The 26778-nt window shown below is 37.7% G+C and overlaps 1 protein-coding gene across 4 annotated transcripts in view; it reads right to left on the minus strand.

The window, feature by feature from the left end:
- Positions 1-26778, minus strand: part of EPHA7 (EPH receptor A7) — a 183716-nt gene that overhangs the window by 16388 nt on the left and 140550 nt on the right. For 3 of the 4 annotated variants that reach the window (XM_075923899.2, XM_075923902.2, XM_075923901.2), the window contains 5 exons: positions 15847-15971; positions 11647-11815; positions 5144-5252; positions 4380-4435; positions 61-186 (listed from right to left, as the gene is read on the minus strand). In XM_075923899.2, the coding sequence (XP_075780014.1) occupies positions 61-186; positions 4380-4435; positions 5144-5252; positions 11647-11815; positions 15847-15971 (585 nt within the window). The remainder of the gene's footprint in view (positions 1-60; positions 187-4379; positions 4436-5143; positions 5253-11646; positions 11816-15846; positions 15972-26778) is intronic. The other variant, XM_075923900.2, reaches the window with a different exon arrangement.

Here is a 26778-nt window from a genome sequence, read left to right on the forward strand (position 1 = left end):
TATGAGTTTTGATCCCAGCTAAATGGAACAGTAGAATTCAGAAGCCACAAGCAGCCTTACCTGCTCCAATCACACGCTCAATTTTAATACAAGAGGCATCCAGCTCCTTGGCAAATTGATGGACAGCTCTATTTGGGTCTTCGTAGGTTTCAGGGTCAATGTAGGTTTTGGTGCCTGGAAATTTAACTGTAATGATGTAAGAAAGCATGACTGTGATGAAGCAAAGCACTTATTGTGCAGTCAGCCCAGGAATTTCATTATGCAGAATGCTCCGTGGAACACAGGACCTGTTTCCTTACCATCTGTATCAAAGCAGCTTTAAGAGGCAACGTTAGTCTGAAGCATCATCAGTAAGTTTCCTTACACAAGTGTATAAACATTTACCATAAGAAACTATATCTCTCTAGAAGTGTAAAGTCTTTTATGAAAGCCATGAATATTCAAGTAGTTCTCAATGGGTGATATGTAATCAGGGATTAAAATAAGAGAGAACAGGGAGGAATATAAGAACATAAGACCGGCCATACTGGGTCATACTAAAGGTCCAGTCTACCAACAGTGGCCAATGCCAGATGCCCCAGAGGGAGGGAACACAACAGGTAACCATCACATAATCCCTCTCCTGCCATCCATTTCCAGACCAACAGAGGCTAAAAACACCATTCCCATCTAACGTCCATCAATAGCCATTGATGGACCCTAACCTCTATGAATTTATCTAGCTCTTTTTTGAACCCTGTTAAAATCCTAGTCTTCACATCCTCTGGCAATGAGTTTCACAGGTTGACTGTGTGCTGCATGAAGGAAAACTTTCTTTTGTTTCTTTTAAACCTGCTATCTATTAATTTCATCTGGTGACCCCTAGTTCTTATATTATGTGAACAAGTAAATAACTTTTCCCACACCAGTTTATGATTACAGAAACTAACCATAATTTCATAGCCACATCAGAATGCTGCCTATATTCCTGAATTGATGTGCAGGGAAACATTAGGAAAGTCCTTACTTTCTGTGGGCTATCCACCTCAGTGGAAGAAGTACAGAATGAGTGAGTCTAATTCTGTGAAATACTCCCCTTCCTGAACAAGAGAGTAAGTGGCCTCTCCCTATGCACCAACTATCCCAGTTGAGGAAGTGGAGTACACCAGTTATATGGCTGATGCAGTTTGCTTCCTTCCTGGATCAGAGTAGGAAACTAAGGGACCAACACCATTACATGTCACCTTATGTTTGAGACTTGTGGTAAAGCCAAAGTAAGTCTGAATGTCCATACTGAATAGCTGTTAAGCAAATTATTGTTATTGAAGATATTTGGATCCTAAACATTACAATCAGGTGTTGCAAATCCACCTATTTAAGATGATATAATAAATGTTATCTATATGAAATTAAGGAAGAATGTTCTTCAAAAAATTGCTGAATTGTTGAGGTGTAGGAATTGGATCAGAAGTAAATATAAAAGTCAAGATAATTTAAGGGTGCTATACAACCTCTTCATTATTTGTAAATCTATTGTGTATTTTGAAATGTAAATAACAATAGCTCAGTTAGTAGTATGTGTTTGTTTCAAATAAAATCATTAAAATCACATACTGGGAAAAAAACTAGAGAGAGTCAGTTTGAAGAGCCAAAAGAATACACCAAATTGCAGTAGAAATTATTTAAGATTTCACCTATAAGTTAATTTTAGATATAGGCTATATTTTAATAGATTTATTTCTAATCATAATGACAATGTTTCCCATTTCTGAGCAGATAAACAGTTATTTGTTATTTAAATGAACAAGAAGATCAGAGAAAGAAAGAAGAAAACAATAGGTTAAACTCATATATTGTGCTTTCAGGCAGGCAGATGGAGAATGAGCCATCCTCTTGTGTCTGTGATAAGGGCCTGGATTGGAGGTAACCTTGTGAATCTCAAATGGGGCTCTGATGGTTCTTTATTCAAGCTGTCATAAAACATTTTGACAGGCCAAAGCTATCTTGGCATACCAACGTGAAATAGTGCTGGCGTGGATTCGAACACATTGTTAGAAGAAAATGGTAGGAGGAAAGAAAATGTAAATTGGAATTGCTTGACAAAACTCCTCCATTGTGCTTATATCTTTAAATGTAGCACTTGGGGCCATGGAAAGTTGAGGGGAATTGAAATAAAAGATTGGACATTCTATTAAATGCCATGCTCTAAAAGCTAGTTAAATGGTTGCTTTCAAGTCACTGTGAAAATTGAATCTGTGTCTTAGCACATAAGAAAATTGTCTGGATGCTAAAGGAACAAAAGGACACCAAATTGTAAATAGCTGGTGACCACAGTGTTGTATTTCATATAACTGGGGATAAAGTTGTAAAATCATATTATATACCAAACTTCCCATCAAAAACATTAAAAAGTAGCTTGGTAAAAGAGTAATTTATAATATTTCATGCTACAGTATAAATAAAGGTAATGTAGGTTTACTGTTCTGACAGATTTTTCAGTTACTGGAGAACTAGATTTAAAGAAAGAAAGGAAGAAAGAGACTTTCCTGGCCAGCTGCTGAATATTAAGCACGAGCTTCCCTTATAAACCTATTTAATCTCAACATGATCATTCATAATTTATATTGGGGAAAGGAATTTTCTAGCTGGCATATTCACTTTGTCTTCATAGGCAAATAAAAGAAAATGCAATTGATTTCTTTCCAACTAGATAACAAAAAGAAGTGGATCTTTTGGAGATGTATAAAACCTATATTGTAAATGAAAAGAGGCAATTTTCAAATCTGTCACCCTCCAGAGTAGCTGCATTTAAACAGCAGCAGATTTCTGATGCATTTTTTAAAAATAAGATAGAGTGCAGACTGTGTGATAATTAATCCTTTTCCCATTTCTGTTTTTCACTTCTTATGTACAATATAATAGGTAGTCTAAGTCTGTAATGATGTCACCATTCAATTTAATACACTCTGCACATAAATGAAATGACTTAAGGTAGTGATACATCCAAAACTTAAGAGTCCTGGCTGATCTAATTTTGTTAGGCTAAAAAGGTCAGACGGAAATCTTGAAACAACTTTGACATGAGTCTTGGCTAGCTTTACTAATTTAAAGAGTTCTGCATTAAGGAGATGCTAAAAAGTAAGCTATAAATGCATAATCCACTATATGATATCAGACTCTGATAAACTACCAACACAATAATTTTAACACAAAGCAATACAAGATTAAAAATTAATTTTTATAAGCTGTCATTTGTAAGAATTAACCTATGGCTTTAGTTAGCGCTGAAGATAATTGGTGGCACGGTAAGAATCAAAAGCGTGCTCTATTAATATTTAAATTATAATGTATGAGAAGGTGCTGGCATAGTCGACAATTTGTTTGCCATTGCAAGTTACAAATTTGAGCTGGGTAAGAAATTGTTTTCCTAAATTGTAACAAAAAGGCAAAATTGTAATTAAAAATTATGAATGGAAAATAATAAAAGACAGCTTTTTTTCAGTTGTAACATTTTGTTTCAATTTTGATCATTATTTAGATGTCGAATTTATTTCTACTACATTTAGGTTATTTTTAAAAAATTAAATTGACTCCTACACTGGAATTTTTTTTAAAAACTAGAAAATGTTGAAACAAAGCATTTGGAAAATGTCTACACTTTTTCAGATTTTTTTTAGTTGAGAAATTATTAGAAACAACTATGAAAAGCTTTGGTTTTGATAAACTGGTATTTTCTGATGGAAATGTTTTTTAATTGAAAGATTCCTGAAGCCGCTACTGAAAAGCAATTATGCTTGGAGCATTTTTGAGTGCTAATTTTTCAACTATGTAAGTAACTCACTTTAGAAGTTGGGAATGACAGATGATCCTTCTTTTCACATTATTTTATTTCTTATGAATATATTATCTACACAGTGATAATATATTGTCAGTGATGCAAAAGTTCACAGTAGCAAAAACAGTTTTTGACCAGAATTGTTGGGGTGAAAAAGTGACCTTTACTTTCTTAATCAGAAGCTTGCCTTAGGGAATGCTCTTACAGCCCCTTGGCCAAGGACCTATCATTACAGCATCTCCAGGGGGATCATTAAGATTGTGTGAAACAATTATTCAAAAGAAAAATAGAAGTGGGAACAACAGTATATCACACAAATGTACAGAAATAAAATGTATGGCATGAACAATGTTGATTTTAATGTCTCCTTTTTTGTGTAGGTCATTATATTTTTATGGTTTTTAACTTCACACTTGCTGTTTACACAGTATTTCAGATTTATTATAGTCCGTTCTTTATAGGAATGTTGTTTTGGTATTGTCTATATTCCAATACTGCCAGTCTAAATGCCTTATAATTGGACTAGGAATTCCTGAGAGTAGGGGGGAAAAAGCAAAACACTTACAATGAAAGTAAAGTTCTTCATCCCCTTCTTGATCAGCTTTGCTATAGCCACAGTGCCTGAAAAATATAAAATAAAATAGGTCAGTTTGACAGGAAAATAATGATTTACTTCCTCATATTTAAAGGTCGACCAGACTGGAATTTTGGAAGTTAGCAGCCTAACTCCAGAAGGCATTTTAAAACTATCCCAGCAGTAATTCTTTCAACAACAGAGTTGAAAACAAAACATGAACAGTTCTAAATAAAAGGCTTTTGTATCTAATAATTGCTGGGAAGGGTCCTAAAGGCTTAACAAACAAAATTGCAGTCCTAATTAGAAACTTTCTGTGATGCTCTGAGCAAACTAGCCTTAAGATTAAAGAGTCTGAAAAAGGAGTGGCAAGGCTGGTATTTTTGACAGGATGTTTCACTTAAATTTACTTCTCTGCCTCTTGTCTCCAAATCCAAGTGCTATTTGAATGGCTGAATAGGTAAAATGTCAAGCTTCTCCACATGTGAACAATTCAACAGAACTGTAAAGAGACTAGAGAAGCTGCAAATATTTAGAATACACCCAGTATAAGACAAAAAAATAATTTCTTAAGCTAATAGAGTCCTTCTAAATGTAAAATGAGTGGGCTAATTTGTCACCCTAGAATGGAATTTAAATCTAAATTGTCCATATTAGATTATGCATTGCTTTTGTTTCCATTTACAGATTCTAAGATAGAAGCTGGGATAATTCCAAGGAATCTACAACACTGAGGCCAGAAATGCCTACAGTACCTTCGTCCAATGATGAATCCGAACACCATGAAGACCAGTATGATGGTGCCTGCCACAGCAACCACAGCTATGATAATGACAGGATTCTGCTCGCTAGAAACCGCTGTGGCTACAAACAGAGCAAAGTGCTACAGATTAACTTGAATGTATATTGTATAAAGGAACTGCAAAAGGTTAAATAAACCCTCATAAATCACAGACAAATAGTTTACCTCTTCTGTAACCTGAAACTTTGGGCAGACATTAAATGTTAATGATAATGTTTGTCTAAAGAAAGGCATCTATCCTAAGTTCACCAGAAATTGTAGGTGAGTTAATGAGTATCTACGGAGCCTTATGAGTAAGACTGTTTTACTTGAAAGCACACAATAACTATTTCCTGGATTGTACCCAACCTAAAGGAGTCCCATGTGCACGAACTTCTGAATCGTGTTTTTGTTCCTTGCTGATCATTTTCATGACTATCATTATTGTCACTATTATTTAACATTTGCTTCCAGATGCACCACCATGCTAAGTGTTTTCCAAATGTAAGAGAAAGCACAGTCCTTGCTTCAAAGGATTTACCTTCCAAGAAATCTACACATAATTCCATTTGTTTGTACTCAGTGACTCTGCTATTGTTAATATATATATATATATATATATATATATATATATATATATATATATATATATATATATAAATATATATATATATATATAAGTAATGTAAAGGGAGGATATAAATACGCTGCTTGGGGGACCTTTATGTTTGAAAAATATATATAGCTAGCTCATCAGATACTGTTCAGATGTTCAGAAAGGATAAACCAAGAAAGCTCCACTGAAGTCAATGGAGCTGGCTGGTTTACCCCACTGAGGTTATGGCCCATAAAGGTTAGGATGAAGAAACAGACATCAGGCAGTGTTATTGAAAAAACATTTTAGAAGCAAGTCATTTGGAGGCAGTGGAAGAATCAAAGCAAGAATGTGTGGCAATGACTCATTAAATAAACCTGAGGTGGTACTTTAATATGATTAAGACTTGTGCTGTTAAATAAATAAGAATGGCTGGAGCAAGGGTCATGTGAATTCCACAGGTCTCGGGACATGGCCTCAAAATCAGATTCCTGTTCCACAATTCATAGGGTCCCCGAGAAACAAAACCCACCAATTTCTTTGCTGTTTTGCAGTAGGCAAGCCAATCACCATGATTCTTCTGCTTCTTCAAGTGAGCAATACCAGTTGCTTTTAAAAGGAGATGCAAGAATCCACTCAATATGCAGTTATGGAATAAACTGCCAATAAAGGAACTTTCTTCCTAACTTACTTAAGTTTGAAGAATATTTATTCCCTGTAACAGGAGAATCCAACTCCCCTTTCTGAACTGTATTTTTCAAACTTCCTAGCTGATATAATGGTGTAAAGATCTAATTCATATAAATGACTGCTCTTTAAGCTGGAGCACATGAAACATCTGCTGCACAATGAGGAACTTTTAAAGAAAGGCAATTGGTCCTCATGGTGAGAGCACTGCTTTGGAATTCTGTTAACCTGGGTTCTCTTCCTGGCTCTACAACTGCCCCATTGGTTGAGTCTTAGCAAGTCACTTTTGGTCAGTGGGCTTCACTATTCCCATCTGGAAAATGAGAATGATGACACTAACCTCATTTGGAAAGCAGTACTGGCAAAAAGGCCTCAGTATGGACAAGGTGTTATTAAAGGTGGTCATGGATAACTATGATTCGGATTAGCTTTGACTAGCCAAAGAGTTTAATAGCTATACAGATATCTGACGAGCTTCTCTTCTTCTGGACAATGGGAATATATGGAGATGGACTCAAAAGTCTAACCAATAATTATGAAGTCATTATATATGTGAGACACTCCCTGATATGAAGTGGGTAGCATTTCCTATCAAAGCCCCATAATTTTTAAAATGTTAATTTTAGACCAAATAGATCTCACTTGGCATGTGTGTGAAGTAATTAACTCATTCCAAACTAGATTTGTATGCTTAGAGGAATAATTGATTCTGATTCCAGATTAGCATGTGCATACCCGCACACGCACACACACATACATATTCACACAAAGCAGAATCATGTGTAAGAAGGGTTTCAAGCAGGTTTCCCACAAAAATATTTTTTGACACTCAAGTCCTCCAGTGTATACATGCCCATCTAAAAAAAGATATTTCTATCTAATGCTCTGTCTGTGGTGAAGGATCCCTCAAACAGTGGGTCGTCTGATAAAATCAGGAAGGGTTTTAGTTCTACTTTACAGATGTTTGCACACGTTCACAAATATTTTGTTTTTCCCTCCTCAAAATGTTATTAAAAATATCAATATATCCTGTTTAAAAATTTTTCAACCAGCTTGCTACATACTTCTATTTGAATTCAAGAATACAATTCAGGAGCACAACGTATTTCATAAACTTACTGGAATAAATAGTGTGCATGAACCTCTTCAGAACCAATAGATGCAAATGATTTAACCCATCTTTCAAATAAATCCAACTAATCATAAAACAAAATGATCATTTGAGGGACATCATTTGGATTTAAAACACTCCCTAGGCGACTTTTGTCTCTATAAATCAAGGAATGAATTACAATGATTCATATACTTTGATCTCTGACATACAGAATACACATCTTACTATATAAAAAGTCTTCCACTGCCAATAATCTTAAAGTCCTTTTATATAACTGTATACATCACAAAAAAAGTGTGTGTTTATATAGATGGTCACTTTTTCCTAATACTGAACTGCTATCTTCTGGAGATGAAGATAATATCTGTTTTGATGAGTACAGTACCAATACTCATGTGACTTTGGGATATAAAGTAAAAACATTTCAAACTCAATGGAAAATTTAGGTGGGCAAAATATATGTATTCGTCTGAATTTGGATGCTGAATGCCCATCTATTACCACCACGATTTTAATGTCACAATGTCATTATGAGATTTGATCTTTTTGGTTGGTTCCAAAAACTAGATCTAGAAATCATATGGGAGAAGGAATCATCAGCAGTAGAGTGGGTAGGGTGACCAGATATCAAGTGTGAAAAATCAGGGACACTTTTTTGGGGGGAAGCATGTATAATTGTCTATATAGGAAATACTGGGACGTCCTGACAATGGTCCATCCACAATATTACAGACCACTGGTGTGCTTCTCTCTGATGGGAGTGAATCACATACAACATTATCTACTCAGCTCTCTGAGGCATTGTGAATTTTCTTGAGAGGTGTCCCTTCTAAATGTTCCCCAAACTTCAATTAAATTAAATTATTAATTAAAGTCACAGGCTACGTCTACACTGGCCCCTTTTCCGAAAGGGGCATGTTAATTTCACAGGTCGTAATAGGGAAATCCGCGGGGGATTTAAATATCCCCCGCGGCATTTAAATAAAAATGTCCGCCGCTTTTTTCCGGCTTTTAGAAAAGCCGGAAAAGAGCGTCTACACTGGCCCCGATCCTCCGAATAAGATCCTACTTCGAATAAGATCCTACTTCGAAGTAGGAATAAGATCCTCCGGAAAAGGGCTTTTTTTCCGGAGGATCGGGGCCAGTGTAGACGCTCTTTTCCGGCTTTTCTAAAAGCCGGAAAAAAGCGGCGGATATTTTTATTTAAATGCCGCGGGGGATATTTAAATCCCCCGCGGATTTCCCTATTACGACCTGTGAAATTAACATGCCCCTTTCGGAAAAGGGGCCAGTGTAGACGAGCCCACAGAGTTTAAAGCCAGAAGGGACCACTAGATCATCTATGGCCTTTCTGTACATCACAGGTCATGAAGACCAAGGGGCAACCACACACTATACCTAACATGAAACAAAATGAAATTAAATCAAAGTGTTACAATACACAGGAGATTAGACTGTTCTGTTTACAGAGAGGGAAGAGGAGAGATTAAGGAACACCATGCTCAAGGCTTCCACAATGGTAGGGAAATTATTAGATATACCCAGATAATCCTTGCCAGTGATCCGCATGCACACACTGAAGGGAAAGGTCATTGTTAAATCTAACTTGGGGATAATTCCTTCCCCAGCCTATGTATGGCAAACAGTAAGACCCAGATCATGTGAGCAAGAACCTGCTAGCCAAGCACCCGAAAGAAATAAAATGCTCAATGCCACTTCAGATCACTGGTCTACTTCCCTCCCAGTGTTCCATGTTCACCTATGGCTATCCCTGGTATTTCACAGAAAGGAGATAAATAAACCCTAAATATATTTGGGGAGAAAAAATTCCTTGCTGACTGGTGCTGGTGGCTGTCTGAAACTCTACAGCATGTATAATTGTCTTGAGGTCCCTCTTGAGGTCCCTTCCAGTCCTATTATTCTATGATTCTATGAGCTTTAGGAATATGAGACATGAACTAGAAATAATGTAAGGCCAGTAGTATAAATGCATGTGACAAATGTGTATTCAGTGTAAATAACTAATATTAAAAATATCCTCCACTGTACTTTATTAAAACCATATAGAGAAGAGAAGATGCTTAAACTTGATGAGAAAAAGAGCGAACTGAATCCAGAGGCATTTCTGTCATTGTGAAAACCATGTTTTTTTAACTGAGGAATGAGGCAACTTATGTGGAATGTCACAAAAGAAAGCTACTATGTGTCACGCTCTGCCTACACTAACTTCAAAATTTTGCAGTGCATACTGTATTGCTAGACTGTCTGTAATTTTCCATTATAAGTATCCTGAATGGGGTACATAAAAGCCTATACAATATTTAGACAATTGTATTTCCAGGTCTGTGAGATGTTGGCATACACAATGATACTGGGAGATCCTGTCAAAAATGTATAGCATAGATAATTTTAGGAATAATCTCAGTGGCAGTGTCTAGACTGCATCCCTTTTCTATAAAAGGGATGCAAATTAGACACATCGCAATTTCAAATGAAGCGGGGATTTAAATCCTCCCTGCTTCGTTTGCATAAACATGGCTGCCACTTTTTCTGGCTCGGAGCTTTGCCGGAAAAAAGCGCCAGTCTAGACGGGGATCTTTCGGAAAATAAAGCCTTTTCCGAAAGATCCCTTATTCCTTTTTTTTTTTTTTTTAAGAAAAAGGCTTTATTTTCCGAAAGATCCCCATCTAGACTGGCGCTTTTTTCTGGCAAAGCTCCGAGCCGAAAAAAAGCGGCAGCCATGTTTATGCAAATGAAGCGAGGGGGATTTAAATCCCCGCTTCATTTGCAATTGCGATGTGTCTAATTTGCATCCCTTTTACGGAAAAGGGATGCAGTCTAGACACAGCCAGTGAGTATTTTGATCTACAATCTGGACAATAAACATGGAGACCCTCTTTATGCTTGGTCAGCCAAAATGAAACAGATTACAGATAATAAACTATAGACACTGATCATTAGAACTCTGAAACCAAGGTGATGGGTGCCTAAAACAGAGAGAATCATAAATAAGGACTAAACATTGACTTTATTTGCCAGAAATCTATTCAAAGCAAAATCTGTCAACAGGCTGGCTAAAATGAAAAGAACAGGATGTGCTATAATTTGGACTGAAATTCATTTCCACAGTCTGCCGTTTTTTTCAAATCAAGATCAGGAGCAAGACCTAACAATGAACTTCCTCTGTCGCATGGCTGTAATATGTGAATACAATTAAAGTCAGGAACTGAATGTGTATCTTGGGATGGAAATTCTACAAAAAGTCTAAAGAAATACCACATTTAGCATACAAAATATTCATGGCCTTTTCACTTTGTAAGCAATGGTAGGGCTACATATTCTGGCTCCGCATCAGGCTGAGCTGTTTGGCACAGAGGTCTGCCTGAAGCAGATAACCCCAAACAGGAAAGCCTTTACTACAGAGGCTGCAGAGTTGTGGACCTGCTAGGTAGGTAGTTCGTATAAGGGATTTCACTGTTTCTAGAGCTCATTGGCTAACATTCTCAGGCTCTTCATCCTTTTGCTTCCTTTCCCATTTGGTCCCACAAAGCGTGCACAGACTGCATGTCTTCACCATATGTAGTTATGTGGTAGTGAAGAGTTAGGGGGAAAAGAAGGCTATATGCATCTTAGAAAACAATTAAATGACCTGGCAAAGAGTGTGTTTGTAGAGGCACATTCTTTTTTCACACTCCTATTATTGGAAACTCCTATAGGGTCCTCCCTTGTTCCATCAGTCCCCTTTTATGTGAGAATTTTATGAGAGGGCATAAGGTAGCATTTGGACCATACATGTCTTCTCTCTATAGAACGAAGCCATCAGACAGGGGTAACCAATTGTTTACAATTCTTCCCCGGCTGAGTATAGTACTATAGTTAGTAGGGCTGTGGTAAAACTCAGTAGCTTATTACCTGTACCAAACTACAATTTAGTAATTCATGTCTTGACAACGTTTAAGATTTCATCCACAAAAAAATACAAATTTGGTACCAACTCAATCCTTTCTAGTTCAGATAACACTGTAGCATATTATTTTTTCTACCAAAAATGTTAATTGTCTTCAAATGCAAATACATTTACCTGTGGCTTCCTCTAGTGTGGCAACATCTAGTCTGGGACTATAATTTCCATAACCAGCAGCAGTAAAAGCACGAATTTGGAAAACATACACTGTTCCTGGTTTCAAGTTATTAATGGAAGCTGAAGTAGACTTGGTTTTTACTGTTGAATAGGTCCTCTCCCTTTGATCCTAGAAAAAATAAGTCAAAGAATGAAATTATATTTATAGGTTAGATTTTATTATAGTAGCACACAAGCAACTGACAACTTAGTCCTGGTAGTTTATTTCAATTTGCTGTGTTTTTTCCCCCATATAAAGAATGTAGTACACTCTGTGGAGCATTTCAACATAGTGTCATTTCATTGAGGGGTTCTTAAAATGACATAAAATGTAAATGGGAAGCACATGCTGTTTAGTCATAAAAATACAGAGATAAAATGACTGCCTTTGTGCCTCATTTCCTCAGATTTTGATGTGTGAATGATATGATTGTCAGTGAACTCCAAAGATGTTCTCTTTTGGTTGAAGAACAATATTAAAATGGTATCATAACAATTCAGCTCCTGCATTTAACAAAATCAATTTCTCTTATTGTTCCACCGAAAATAGGTTTTAGCCTGAATCCTTTTTTCAGACAACTCCCACTGTCTCAAAAGATATAGGAAGCTCTCTTTCTTCATTAGAGCAATGCTACTTACTTTCCTTTCTACATATTTCTGTTTCCAAAAACAGTATACCAGGTATTGGGCCAAACACTGATCCTTGACTACATTTTAACTCAGATTTCACTCAGGCAGATTCAAATTAATTCTACTGCATAAGGTAAAACAGATGAAAAACGGAATAGGGAATTCAGGATCTGAACCAGAAAAAAATATAACATAAATAGCAATATCTATACATAATCATTCACTTTTTAAATGCTACATAAGCTGAAACAGAAATGACAAACAAATTCAGATGGCATCCGATACAAGGCATTTGTTTGGCCAAATTTTCTTTCTGTGTAGATATGGGCGGCTCTGTTGATTTCAATGGCATTTTGCCCAGTTAAACCAGTGGAGAATTCTGTCCACTGTGTTTCAATGTAATAGCTAAGCTCTTTTTCTGAAATATAGCATTTCATATGATGTGTCAGATTTCTTGTATCAGATGTGATAATGCCTTCTCCCATGGTTTGTCCACTCTGTCTTTTGAGTGAACATGTCAGTTAGTATAGAAATATTTTTCATATCTTCCCCAAGAGAGAACGAGTCATTTTATAAGCAAAAAGGATTGCGTATGTGGAGAGAAAAGGGGATAAAAGGAAGGAGAAGGAAGCAGAAATACAAGGTAATGGCAATAGTTCTGTAACTCTAGCACAGTAAACATCAGTAGAACACTAGAAGTTTGGGTTCAAATAGATAAATTAATCTTATTTGATCTATGCCAACCTCTAGTATTAGAAGGGAAAAGAGGGCTAAAAATCTCAGAAGAACAGACTTGTCTGAGGGGTAGCCATGTTAGTCTGTATCTGCAAAAACAACAAGAAGTCATGTGGCACATTAAAGACTAACAGATTTTAATCTTGAAGCTTCAGGGAGTAGACGAGTTAGTCTGTACAGGATAAACTTAAAAAACAACAAATGGTCTGGTAGCACTTTATAGACTAACAAAACATGTTGTATCATGCGCTTTTGTGGGCATAGCTCACTTCTTCAGATGACCGGAGTTTTGAGTTTAGGATGTACAGACCCAAAATAAATAGGGGAGAAGGGAAAGGGAGGAAGGAAAAAACCCTCAAGATTTTGAATATGTTAGGCTTTAAGGTGCCACAGAACTCTCTCTCTTTCTCTTTTTTTTTAAGACTCGTGAGATTTCTGAACATTTCAGAACCCCAGAAACTTTTGATAACAGTTTGGTTCCAAAACAAGGTGAAAACTCAGGAAGGTTTTTTTTTTTTTTAAGGATGTACATTGTGCAACTCTTTCTGTAAAAAAAACCCAAAACAACCATTTCACAATTAAAATACGTAAGGGCATGTACATGAGCAGTCCCACTGAATTCAAAAGACTACTCATAGAGGCAAAGTTTAGTTTCTGAGAAAACATTTGTAAGATCAGTGCTTTAGTCTTGAGTTTAAGGATGTTAAGAGGCGGGTCATTGACTAATCATGTAGTCGATACAATTTGTATCACTACACAAGTAGTCAATAAGGGTAGGTGCCAGTCCAGGAGCTACCTCCGTTGCGGCTCTGAAGTTTAAATGTAGTAAGAGCCAGGCACTCAGCTGGGACAGAGCTGGGAATGCTGTAGCTTTGCTCTCTCTACATCTAAAATGCAGAGCTGCAGCAGTCCCAGACCAGAGTGAGCTGGGCTTTCTCAGTCCCAACTTGCACTGGTGTCCAGCAGTCCCTGTCCATTAGGGGTCTCAACAGGGACTAGCCTCTGCCCAGCGCAGGTCCAACACGGGCAGAGGCTGCTTCACAGCAGCCTCTCCTACCCCCAATTCCACTGCTCCCTCTGATATAGGCAGAGGCGTGGGGGGGGGGGGGTGGCAGGCAGATTTTAAGCTGGCTCTCCCCAGCAATGGTTCCTGTCCCGCCCCCAACCCTGTTGCTGCCTCTGATACAGAGGCAGTGGAGGCGGGGGGAGAGAGAGTAGTTGAGTAGTTGACTACCTGGTAAGCCTAAACTTATTGGGTAGTCGACTACTTGTCTACTCGCTTACATCCCTACTTGAATTTTCATTCGTTTGATTTTAATTGATGCCTGGCAGATATTTCCATCATAGCAGTGTTTTAATATATTGATTACGAATATCCTATTATCACAGCTCACTAAAACAAAATAAATATATCAAATAAATAACAAAAATCATATTCTCATAAGTCTTACTCAAAAAAGCTAAATGTTTTGTGATTTTATCCAGCATTTTCACTGTCTTACAAATACAATGATGATTTTTATAGACGAAAAACTATTTTGTATATGTAAAAATGGCCTTTATTTGCAAAAAAAAAAAAAAGTACTGTTAGCCATTGCTAAGCATGTGAAGACTTGTAATTTATTCCAGAGTAGAATTTCGCTATTTTGTGTGCATGAACATAATGAATTAACTTGTAGAAACAATCATATTTCTATTGCAAGATATAAAAATCGAGATATGCAGCTCTGACAAGTGTTGTAATAAGAGTAATTAAACCATTTAATTCAGAGATATGATCATTCATCTCTCTATATTTTTAATCTTTCTAATTCATGTAAAAATCCATCAGAAATTTGTGTTATTCAGGAGAGAAAACTAGATGAGACTTTTGAAAATGGATAAAATCTGTTCTGAATTTACCTAATTGTATGTTACCTAGAAACTTGACATACTCAGCTCTGAAATAAATATAATCACTGGCTTGGCCATGGAGTTAAAATACATCTTTCAACAGCGATCATGAAAGGACTCCATTCTTTTGTTTATCCTTTATTATATCTTAATTCAGCCTTTTAAAATAAGTTTTATAGCACTAATTAGTATCTTGCATGTATAGGGCATATTTCACTCTAGAAGATTCAAACTTAAAAAAAAAAGCCCCAGGTTGTGGATGAATTCTTGGACTCACTGGTGTCAATGACAAAACAACCATTAACTTGAATGAGACCAGGATTTCACTCTACATATACAAAGATAACTTCACTCACCGTGGAAATGCAATCCCCCACTACCAACACATTATCAAAAGCTTCTAGTGGGGCAAATGAAAAATAATGTATCCAATTGAAATTTCAGGGAAAACAGATGAAAACTGAAGACATCAGTTGTAACTTGCCCAACTCTGGAAAAGCGACACAGGACATTTTATGACCACAAATGATCAGGAACTTTATGTCTGATCTCAACAGCATACTTGCAACAGCCTAGAAGTATTAAATACAAGGGATAAGAGGTCACAAGTCTCTTGCAAAAACATTCACATCTCTGCTTATTGTAGTCCTATAAAAATGGGCAAGATCGTGTATGCTATCGAGTGGATGTTTTCATTTGTGTAATATACAAATACAATATACAGTACCCATGATGATAATAAACTAATGGGATAGGAAGATGGTTATTAAAAATCAACTACAGCCTGAAATGACACCAAGAGATAATATCTGGTGTAATTATCACGGCATTAACATTTGCCCATGGAAGAATGGGATGACATGATGCAAATAGCACACCACTATGCATTTCACCTGCACTTACTTTCTCGTAATACTTGATTTCATATTCAGTGATGACTCCATTAGGATGTTCTGGTTCCTGCCAGGAAAGCTCCACGCTCCTTTGTAGTACTCTCTCTTTCATTACTTCACTAACTTGCGAGGGAGCTGTTTGGACGAGACGCGTCAATAAACAATGAGCAAATTTGCTGGATGTCTCGAATCAAATGTCACTGCCAATCAGTCCCATGCTGTGATGCTTTCATTAACGTAAAGGAAAGCACCTTTTCATAGCTCACAATTCAAAAGTTAATGAATATTCAAGCAGGACCTTATTACTGTTCATAAACTATAATACAAATCTAAATTAAAACGCAAACAGCAACAAGATAGCATTGTTCAAGCTACTGCAAAACTGGAATTGATCGGATCAGAATGACAATTAAGCAAATGAATTCTAATTAAGCCAGGAAAGTAAGTTTTCAGATTGATCTCCTGTGGCAAACTAGGAGTACAAATATTTATTAAACGTGTTTTGACAAATTTAAAAAAAAATCAAAATGAAGAGAAAGAAAGATAAAGACTATCATACCAGGGCTAATTTCAAATGGATGCTTCTAGATCTAGTTCAAACAATTACCAGCAATATTCTTTTACCCATTTGCTTTGTATTGAACCTTACATAGTAAAGATTGCAAACCTGTTTCAATTATAAAACTTTTTTTCCCCACTCACTCAAATCTTCCTGAGACATTCCTTTTGGGTGAAATTTTCAAGTCTTAATCTCAATGCTTGGTGAAAGTTTGACAAATTAATTAATACAGCATGTTCTTGTGGGGGTTGGGGAGAAAGAGGTAAAACAAAGGAAAACAAACCCCGTTCCAACCTTTCCCGCAAAAGCAAAAAACAAAACATAACAAAACCCAGCCAACAAAAGCTATACCCTATGTTTTTCCCTCCTGCATGATTCTTTTGATGCACATACCACAAAAAACAGGTGAATTCTGGAACTTCAAGCATGGTGTGCAAAGAGTATGACAGCAGCGTCTCATTTAAAAATATATTGATCAGATAAAGTGATCGTTAAGTTATAAAGTGATTGAATAGGTTAGTGCACAAGTCATTTTGATTTTTCTTAATAGGGATCCAAGTTCTGGGTAAAACGAATAATTTTCTAATGCTAATCCTTTCTAATGCTACTGAATGGTGACAGATTTTCATTTTTATTATTGAGTGGATCTAGTGAAACCATCTTTCCAAGGGGCATTTCCAAAGATGAGGAAAGGACAAGAAAAAAGTAAATTACAACATGGAACAGAAAATGACCCAAATATAAGCATTGTGCAAATGTGAGTTGTATAACATGTATAACCTGTTTGGTTATAACCTCTTGTCCTATGGAAAGAATTCCATAGAAGAATTCTGAGCTAGACAGGAATACTCATGAATTGTGATACCCTTCCAAAGGAGTGCATTTAAGGCTTTTTGTTTTTAGAAGATCCTCATGAAACCCATCTGCTGCCCAGTTGAAGTGATAAATGTATCATGAAATGCACAAAACTCAACCCTTATAAATGACTGCTTAATATCAGCATCAGGAGAAAATCATGAGTGACAAAATATTGTGGATTCCATGATTCAAACGGTCTTTGAAAAAGTTCTCCTCCATTTTGTGAGAGTCTGTAAATCATAACTCATCAGTTTGGGGGGAAAAAAGTGAGACTTTTTTTCAGAGATGCAGATCATGCATCATGTCACACTGTGGTGGCTGTATCTCATCTAAGACAAATAATCGGCCTGGTGACAGATTTAGGCTCTATCCAGAAGGAACCCAAAAACAGTCTGGGGCCTTTTGCTGCAGCTAGTGAGTGAATTCTGTTTTACTTTACCTAATTTGAACCAATTCCAATATTAAGCATTTTTCTCCTCTTCATTTAAAAAATATGTGTAATATTTATTTAAATGCAAAATTAAATGCTGTACAAATAACATGAAAATATGTGCAGCGTGGCCAAGTTAATGTTGCTCTAAGAAACTCAATTTCTGCATTCCCCAACCTCTTTTTATTTTAATTGTGCATTAGTATACCTTTTAAAATGTAACCTATTTATGTTTCATTAGAGAATCCTGGGAAACAAAGGATTCAATCCATGCCTGATAATTTTCATTATGACCTATTATGTCATTAGTCAACAAATCAAAGTTGAAGTCCCCTAACATAGGCTGCTGAACTGATAACATCTTATAACTGTATCATACAAACTTCCTGGTTTAGTAGAAGCATTCCAAATTCAAAATCAAGTTCTCTCTCTCTCTCTCTCTCTCTCTCTCACTCTCTTTCTCTCTCCATGCTTGGAGTATTTTCACTCTAATTAGTGGCATATACTCCTTTGGTAGCTAAGACTCTGGAATGCAGCAAACCAATTTACTCTGTCTAATTTTCTTTATGATGATTAACCAGTTGTCTTCTTTGTCTAAATGAGTAGCAACAGCATGTTGGTTGAATTTCAGAGGGGGAATTGTGTTTCATGTATCATATTCTGTTTCACGCAGTAAAACATTTTCAGTCTGTTAATTTAAAACTTTAGATGTCCAAAACTGTTAATGTCAACTTAATCTAATACAATTATGCATTACTGAGGCCATCTGAAATTGTTTCCAATGTTCACTCCCTTTGGTTTTCATCCTATTTACTTTTTATATTTTTAACCAAGGAACACTTTGGGATTAGTTAACCTTGCTTATCTAGGATATTGTGGAATAGTGTGAACTATGCATGGCTCCCACTTAACCCCTGCACAAAGCATACAACAACAAAGGACTATTTAATCTTTTCCTATGAAGAAAACAAATTAAGAGGAGGAAAATTTGACTGTTTTGCAAATCTTCCAAATTATATTGTAGATGTGCAAAACTACTTTGAGTTCTTAATTGGCAGCTCCTTCCAAAATTGATTTGATTTAAAAGTAAAGTAAAATATTTTTCCTAGTTAAAGGGAACACTGTTCTGTGTATTAATGCTAACAAAGGCCACAGTCAGTAATTCCCTTGGTGTAAGGTGGCTCGAGGTTGGTGTAGGTGACCCTAAGACACATTTTAGCTGGCTTGAAGCCTCTGGTGGGAGAAGAAGAGGAGCAATGTTGGCAAGAGATTGATTGTGACCCAAGTGTTCTACTCTGGCTATTTGGACAAGCAGATCAGTTCATGGGTGCCTCTGCGAAACTACTGGGAGTTGAAGCAATAAGGTAGATTGCTCCAACTTTACCGGTTGAATTGTGGAACCAGTGCTCAGACACAGAGGTGACTTTATGCCACTTTTACCATGCCTCCTGGGCTGCATTTTCTGAGGTTCTTATAAGAGGTGCAGCTCTGTATTTTTTTTTTCATTAGAATTTCTCTCTATGGTAAGCTTACCCTAGTCTCTGTCTCTCATAATACTGCTTTGTATCATATTTTCATTGATGTTTTCCTCTGACTTTTCTGATCCTTACATCCATGTCAGCCACCTCCCCACAGGTTTCTTGAAGGTCATGAGCATACTTAATAAATCATTAGAATTATTGAATCTATAATGTTTTTGTGAGTTCAAAAAAAATCCAACCATGTTAATCCATTCCATAAAAGGAACCAGTAGAGCTAAAAAACAGCATAAAAAATCATCCCATAAACAGCCTTAAACAACAACAAAAGCAAAACTAGAATTATGGCTACATTGCTAAAGAAATGCTGCTGTATTTCTCCATTCCAGTAAACTGGTAGCTGTGGAAGGATCTATAGCAAAGATGCTTGAGGTAGAGACAGTTCTGACAGCATTCCCAGTCAGCTATGAACCTGATGGGGAAGGAGGGTTATATTCATTCTTCAGCTCCCCCTGCACCAGTGCTCCCAAGAGATACCATTTCTCAGAATCCAACTAATTATTTCTATGATGTGCTCTGCTGGGGAACACGGTCTTCAGAACACTCTCTGCTACCAACTTCCTTTCTGACGTTCCTCACCTCCCATTTCCTTCCTTCACACTGACACAACAACCTGTGCCTCATACACTCACAGCCAACCAGAGCTGACAGGTGGATGTCCTTACACATGCTGCAGAAGAATGCACTGCTAGCATGACAGGCACTCTGCCTACCCTTTCCCCTTTTCTAAGTGCTTCAAATATACCATTCAGCACAAGAAAAAATTGATTTTTCACCAGGTTTCAACATCGTGGCCATAAAGAAATATAACTCTGCTGGGCTTTACTGATAAAGCCTTCAAGTTTTATGGATTTCAAGCTGGTCATCATTTTTAGATCAGGTTGTAGAGTAAATTAAAATGGAAGTGTCAAAAGGAACAGGATATTCCAAGGAAATACTTTGCTATGAAGAGAACATTGTATTTGGTAGCGCAATATGTTACGTCCACCTCCCTAAACCAACCACATCACACATTATTAATAATATATATGAGTACTTAGATAAAAAAACTGCAATGACAGTGTTAGAAATGAATCCTTTTTACCGAACTTTTTGAACACTTTTCAAACCCACTCCTTGACCATGTCTTTAACCTATATCCTGAGCTAAATAAATGTACTTAAGTCTCCACAGTTCTCAGTCCTAGAATTTTCCTCAATACAGTGTGATAACATTTCCAAAGTACAGTGACGGATGTGAAATGAAATGCTTTCCTCTTTGTATTAACTTGAGACCAGAATGGAAAAAAAAGTGACAGCTGAAAAACTAAAAGTATGGGAAGCTGGAGTTTGCTGTATATCAGCAAGTAAGGCACTTTTAGCACAAAATCATCTGAAATGCAGTTTTCATAAAAATATTCAGCAAAAGAGAGCTACTCAGCCATTTCTCCAAGATTTGTTAGACTTAAAAGTTCCATACATCAAGGCAGTGCAATTACATCCAGCAACATCTGTCATGGAAACTTTTCATTTGATGTGCTTTGTGAGAAATCTGTCTTGAAATAACATTTCCAAGCAGAACATATTCATGTAGAAGTGGTATTTGCATTAAGGAAAATTGCTCAAATCCTTAAGGAATGAGAGGCTCAATACTGCAGTCCTAAATTAGGCACACACACACAAAATATCCCATTGAACTGATGACAGTAAACACTGCAAGACTGGGGGATCCCTATTATACAATGATAGCAGAACAATGGATGCAAACGGTGTTTTCTCATTAACTATCAGTGTTGCCATAGTAATATTATGTCCAGTAAGAGAACAGGGTTGACTGTTTACTTATTTTTCATATATCTCTTTATTTTATAAAAAGACATGGCAATTAGGACTTGATTCTATACTCTGAAATCAGTAACAAAGCTCCCATTTACTTTAATGGTACAGCATCCTAACAGCATTTATAGCGTGGCTTTTGGCCTTGTAATTTGTTGCCTCTCCAAAATATGCTGCAATTATTCAGTAGATTTTTCATAATGCAGTGTTCAGATCTAGTTTTATATCACTGTAAATATTTATTGTAGGGTACAATAAAATTACATGAACTACTAGCAACATTTTTCCATAAGGGTATACTGTATCAATTAACAATGCTTTCAGCATTCAGGTTTACCTCCTAAAAAGTGCAAATAATAAATGGAATTACTAGTCATTCCATTAACTATATTTATTTAAATAATGTCTCCTTCAACTATATATTGTCTATTTTCTCTGAAGATTATAGTAGCCTACAATTGCTCTAAATTTACTTCCATTTTAACTGAGCTTAGTATATGGCTCATTATGTACAGTACATGCAAAAGTCTACATAGAAAGACACCAAAATAGGAAAATATTAGCACTAGTCTATTATCAGCCCTTATGTGGCTGTTCAAGGAGGTAATAAAATCTCTCTGTTTCTCTATTATCAGTCCTGCGTAAGGGCGGAAGCAAATTACTCTTCCCCCTGGTGTAACTAGGGAGTTTGGGGAGATGGTGCAGCTCCACACAATATCTTATACTAGACCATCACAATTTAACCCAGAAAGTGTATGTTGGTACTGACTTCAATAGAGTCTCTCTGGGTTTACACAGGCATAGCTAAAATCAAATCTTGCCCCATATCTTTGTATACATTTGCTGGTGTAAATATTTCCCTTAATTGTTTACTGCAGCATTATTTGTGGAGCATTTTTGGGAACAAAGTCTGTGCTGTGTGATGGAATGGATACTCAGCTTCTGATAGTGATCTGGTCTACCTCTCTTTCTAAGGGAATTTGGCTGTTCTGAAACATTTGTGTATATTCATTATTGCACTAAGGTGCCAAAATTATAAAGTAGTACATACAAAAATGGCAGAAGAAACCATGACAGCTTTTGAAGTGAATATTTTAAAGTTGAGACAAAAATGTACAACAATAGCTTTTGTTACAGTGTATATCTTTGGCCCTCAGTTAAGTCTCCACAGGACAAAGCAGCCTGTGATAAAAGGTTATTGAGTACCACTGTATTATGCCATTAGTACCTATTGCTCTGGATCAATGACAGAGAAATTCCCCACTGTGATTACAAGCTGCAGCATACAGAAACATATCCAAATAAATCAGTTATTTTACACTAACAACATCCTACAGAGAAGCCACTTTAACTTCCCCTCTGACACACTTTTGCTTTCTGGCTCATAAATATAACACTGTGTGCTTACAATGCTCTGTAAACTGTGGGTAGAAAGGCAACCAGCTCCCTGAATCACTTGGGAATTTTTAAGTAGTGATGGTAAAAGGCAACAAACTCAAGTAATAGCTGACTGCACGACTCCATTACAGCTTCTTTTCATTGTTTTTGTGGTTGAAAAGCTCCTAAATTACCTGCTGATCTATGGGGAGCAACAGTAACAATGGCTGTTTGAATACCTCTGCAAATCAATTAAGGAAAACCAGGAGTCAGAAAAGGATTTAAAGGAATCTACATTCTGATCAGCTGGCTTTGATTCACTCCCACCGAACATATTGAATATTCACACTGTTCTTACTAAAATTATGCAGTTTAAAATTTGCCAGTAATACACTTATTTAGTATTGAATGCAGGGCCAGATTAAGACCTTTAGAGGCCCTAACCACTGAAAAGATTATGGTGCCCCCCATATGTAATTCAAAATAAAAACAATACTATATAATAAAATAAAATTTTATTTTTCGAAATGACACAAAACTTACATGTATGCTGAAATTAAAATAGCTTCTTTCTAGATTTTCTGATTGCAAAATTCTGGATAAGTTCATTGAAGCTGACCCGACGAAGCATGTCTGCTTCCATACACAATAGGGAAAGTGAATCAAGTCTGTCCTGACACATTGTTGTTCTCTGAGGGTATGTCTACACTACAATGTTAGTTCGAACTAACGGACGTTAGTTCGAACTAACATTCATAGGCGCTACACTAGCGCTCCGCTAGTTCGAATTTAAATCGAACTAGCGGAGCGCTTAGTTCGAACTAGGAAAACCTCATTTTACGAGGATGGTGTGTAGCCCCTTAATTCGAACTAGTGGGAGGCTAGCCCTCCCCGGGTTTCCCTGGTGGCCACTCTGGCCAACACCAGGGAAACTCGTATGCCCCCCTCCCGGCCCCGGACCCCTTAAAGGGGCACGGGCTGGCTACGGTGCCCGTGCCAGGTGCAAGCCTGCCAGCACCCAGCCAGCAGACCCTGCACCTGGCACGGCACAGAGCCACCCACCTGATGTCCCCCAGCCCACCCCCTCTTCCCGAGACCAGGCTGGCGGCTCTCGGGAGCTTGCCCGGGACCGCAAGAGGGGGCACCTTCCTGGGCTAGTGCGGACATCGTGGACCTTGTCCACGATCTCCGCACTAGGCACAGGAAAGTGGCCGGCTAGGGCAGGAGAGCTGCCAGCCTGGCCACCCAGGAGCAGGAGTGCATGAAAATCAATGGGGTCCACTGAGACCCCTGACCCTGAGCCCTGAGCTTACAATGGCCGTCCTGGGTCAGACCAAAGGTCCATCTAGCCCAGTAGCCTGTCTGCTGACAGCGGCCAACCCTAGGGACCCTGGAGGGGATGGACCGAAGACAGTGACCAAGCCATTTGTCTCGTGCCATCCCTCTCCAGCCTTCCACAATCCTTGGGCAGGGACACCACTCCTACCCCCTGGCTAATACCACTCATGGACCCAACCTCCATGACTTGATCTCACTTCCCTTTAAACTCTGTTCTAGTTGTAGCCTTCACAGCCTCCTGCAGCAAGGAGTTCCACAGGTTAACTATTTGCTTTGTCAAGAACAACTTTCTCTTACTAGTTTCAAGCCTGCTACCCAGTCCTTTCCTTTGGTGTCCTCTAGTCCTTCTTTATGGGAACTCATGAAGAACTTTTCTGTATGCACCCTCTCCACCCAACCCCTGCTTTTAGAGACCTCTATCCTGTCCCCCCTCCTTCTCCTCTTTTCTAAGCTGAGAAGTCCCAGTCTCTGTAGCCTCTCTTCATCTGGGACCTGTTCCCAACCCCTGATCATGTTAGTTGCCCTCCCCTCTCCCAGCCTTTCTCTTCCCCTCTCCCACCTCCTTTTCCCAGTCTCCCCCAGTTTTGTTCAATAAAGACAGATTTCATTTTTGACCACAATTGTCCTTTATTTTGTACATCAAGAAAAGGGGCTAGGGAAGGGTAAGTGGAAGGAAGTGAGGGGGAAATGGGGTACGAGCCCCCAATGGGGAGGACTGGGCTGGCTCTGCGGGCTTCTGGGGATGGAAGCTCTCCTGCAGCCCCCCAATTGTCCCCTCTCCCCAGTTGGCAGCCTGCGGCAAGTGCAGCCGGGCTGATGGCCGAGTGCTGTGATGTGCCCAGTGTGGGCACTCCGGGCACTCCAAGCCAGGACTGGTTTTCAAGTGGGGCACCCCTGAGAACTGTCTGTCCGGGGTGGGGGTCGGGTCCCTTTAAGCACAGCCCTCGGCTAGCCTGAGACAGCATCTCCACGCTCTAAGTCCTCCTCTGATGCCCTGCCGGCACTGCTTCCGGCCATCCTTAACCCCGGTTCAGGGTCCACTTAATGTGGACATGCTAGTTCGAATTAGCAAAACGCTAATTCAAACTAGTTTTTAGTTCTAGACGCGTTAGTTCGAATTAGCTTAGTTCGAATTAACTAATTCGAACTAAGTTAGTTCGAATTAGCGCTGTAGTGTAGACGTACCCTGAGGGTTTTTTATTCTTTTCATATGAGAAAAAGAGCGTTCTGCGGAGTTCTGATTTTTTCCCATGATGACTACTTTGAAGCTCTTTTTGAAATATCAAATATCAAATTAAAAAAAAATCTCATGTTTTTTGGTTCCCCTGCTTTTCTGGTGCCCTAAGCACGTGCTTAGTCTGCCTATTGGGTAATCCAGCCCTGACTGGATGTGAAATAATGTGTTATTGCTGATGTGTTCAGAATAATTAAAGAGTTCATTGATAATTCATATGATCAAACTTTGTAAGTCAGCCTTGGCATCTATTGTGTGAGCCATCTACAGACACAACATTGTGGGGTGAAAACAAATAAGGACAAAAGAACAAAAAAATGCAACTTGCAAAAAAGACTAAGTCAAAACCAAAACCAGTTTATGAAGATAAGGGTTGAATATTTCTCTGTCATGTTTCTCTGGCCAGAAGTTGCTCCAAAATCTGTTGTATGAACTCCTGTTTCTTTTGCCTGACATCTGGCACAAATATTATTGTCATCTGTGTGTTCTATTTCTCTCAAAACTGCTGACATGGATATCGGTCAGCACCCAACTGATGCAGAGTTGCGTAACAAGTGACAATATAAGTTCCCAAGGCATCCACAATTTTTGCTTCCCAAATGAGTTTTGACATGTCAGGCAGAAAGCTGATTCTTACAAATGTGTTAGAATAATAAACTAGCCTTATAAGTAACACAGAGAAGCTTTTGTTCTCTGGTAGTGTTTGTTTTCTTCCACAGAAGAAATATTTTATATTAATTATGCTTTTTATTTTTGTTCTGAATTTTTAAGATTCGGCTCCTATGTGGATGCTTCTAAAAGCAAAACAGCTGGTTCTGGAAAAAAAAAACACCTGACTTACAGGTACTGAAATGTATAAAAAACTTCCAAAGACAGACACATTGTTTTCCTGGTGGGCTACTCATCTACTTTATGTTTTCTTTCTCTTGCTATTCATCTCCAGTAACAAGTGTCAATTATGGACAAAAGATTAATGGGAATGAAAAACAAAGCACACTTTACAAATCATTTCCTGTGGAAGTGGACAGGTGTAATGACAGAGACTGTTTACTGTAATTGAATTTCTTGCTCTACTCAGTCGCAAGAAGATGTCAACTTCAAGGATATTCGTTATGGAAAAAAAATCTCTTAATATATGCTGGTTTTTACTGTACAGTTGGTAAAAAAGTAAACTATACAGTAAAAAAGTCATTCAACCTTAACTTGTCCACAAACAAGAATTATATTTTCTGCAGTGAAATATGAAGACTGATGAATAAAAACAATGTTTCAGAGGCCTGCACACTGGCATGATTATGTTAATTGCAGTAGGATGTCTAAGCGATACTTGAACAAATTCCAGTCGCAGGAAAAAAAAACCCATATTTTGTTTCAGACACAGCCAACAAAACCCCAGAGATGAGTGCCACTGAAAAAAAATCACTGATCAAATATTAACCGCAAAATGTATAAATATTCCATGAAGATGTCAATGGAAAACAATTAGTCCCTTGCCAGAAGTTGGATGAAATCATTACATAAAACGACATAATTGTGTGCTTGGATAAAAAAAATAATTCTTTGCTAGCACTTTAAAACGTGTACCATTTCTATTTCATCCTTCCAAATTCACATGAAACACATTATAATAGTAATGCTAACAGCACATTTATACAAGCATAGTAGGCTGCAATCCCAGAGACTGCTGTTGAGAATTCCCAGAACAGAGGGCTTACAAATACATATTATGGACTGATTCGCCTCTCCTTTATAAATCACAAGTAACACTACTGAACATAATGAACCTACACAGCT

The sequence above is a fragment of the Pelodiscus sinensis genome, chromosome 3, assembly GCF_052426305.1.
Source record: "Pelodiscus sinensis isolate ZL-2025 chromosome 3, ASM5242630v1, whole genome shotgun sequence".
NCBI lineage: Eukaryota > Metazoa > Chordata > Testudines > Trionychidae > Pelodiscus > Pelodiscus sinensis.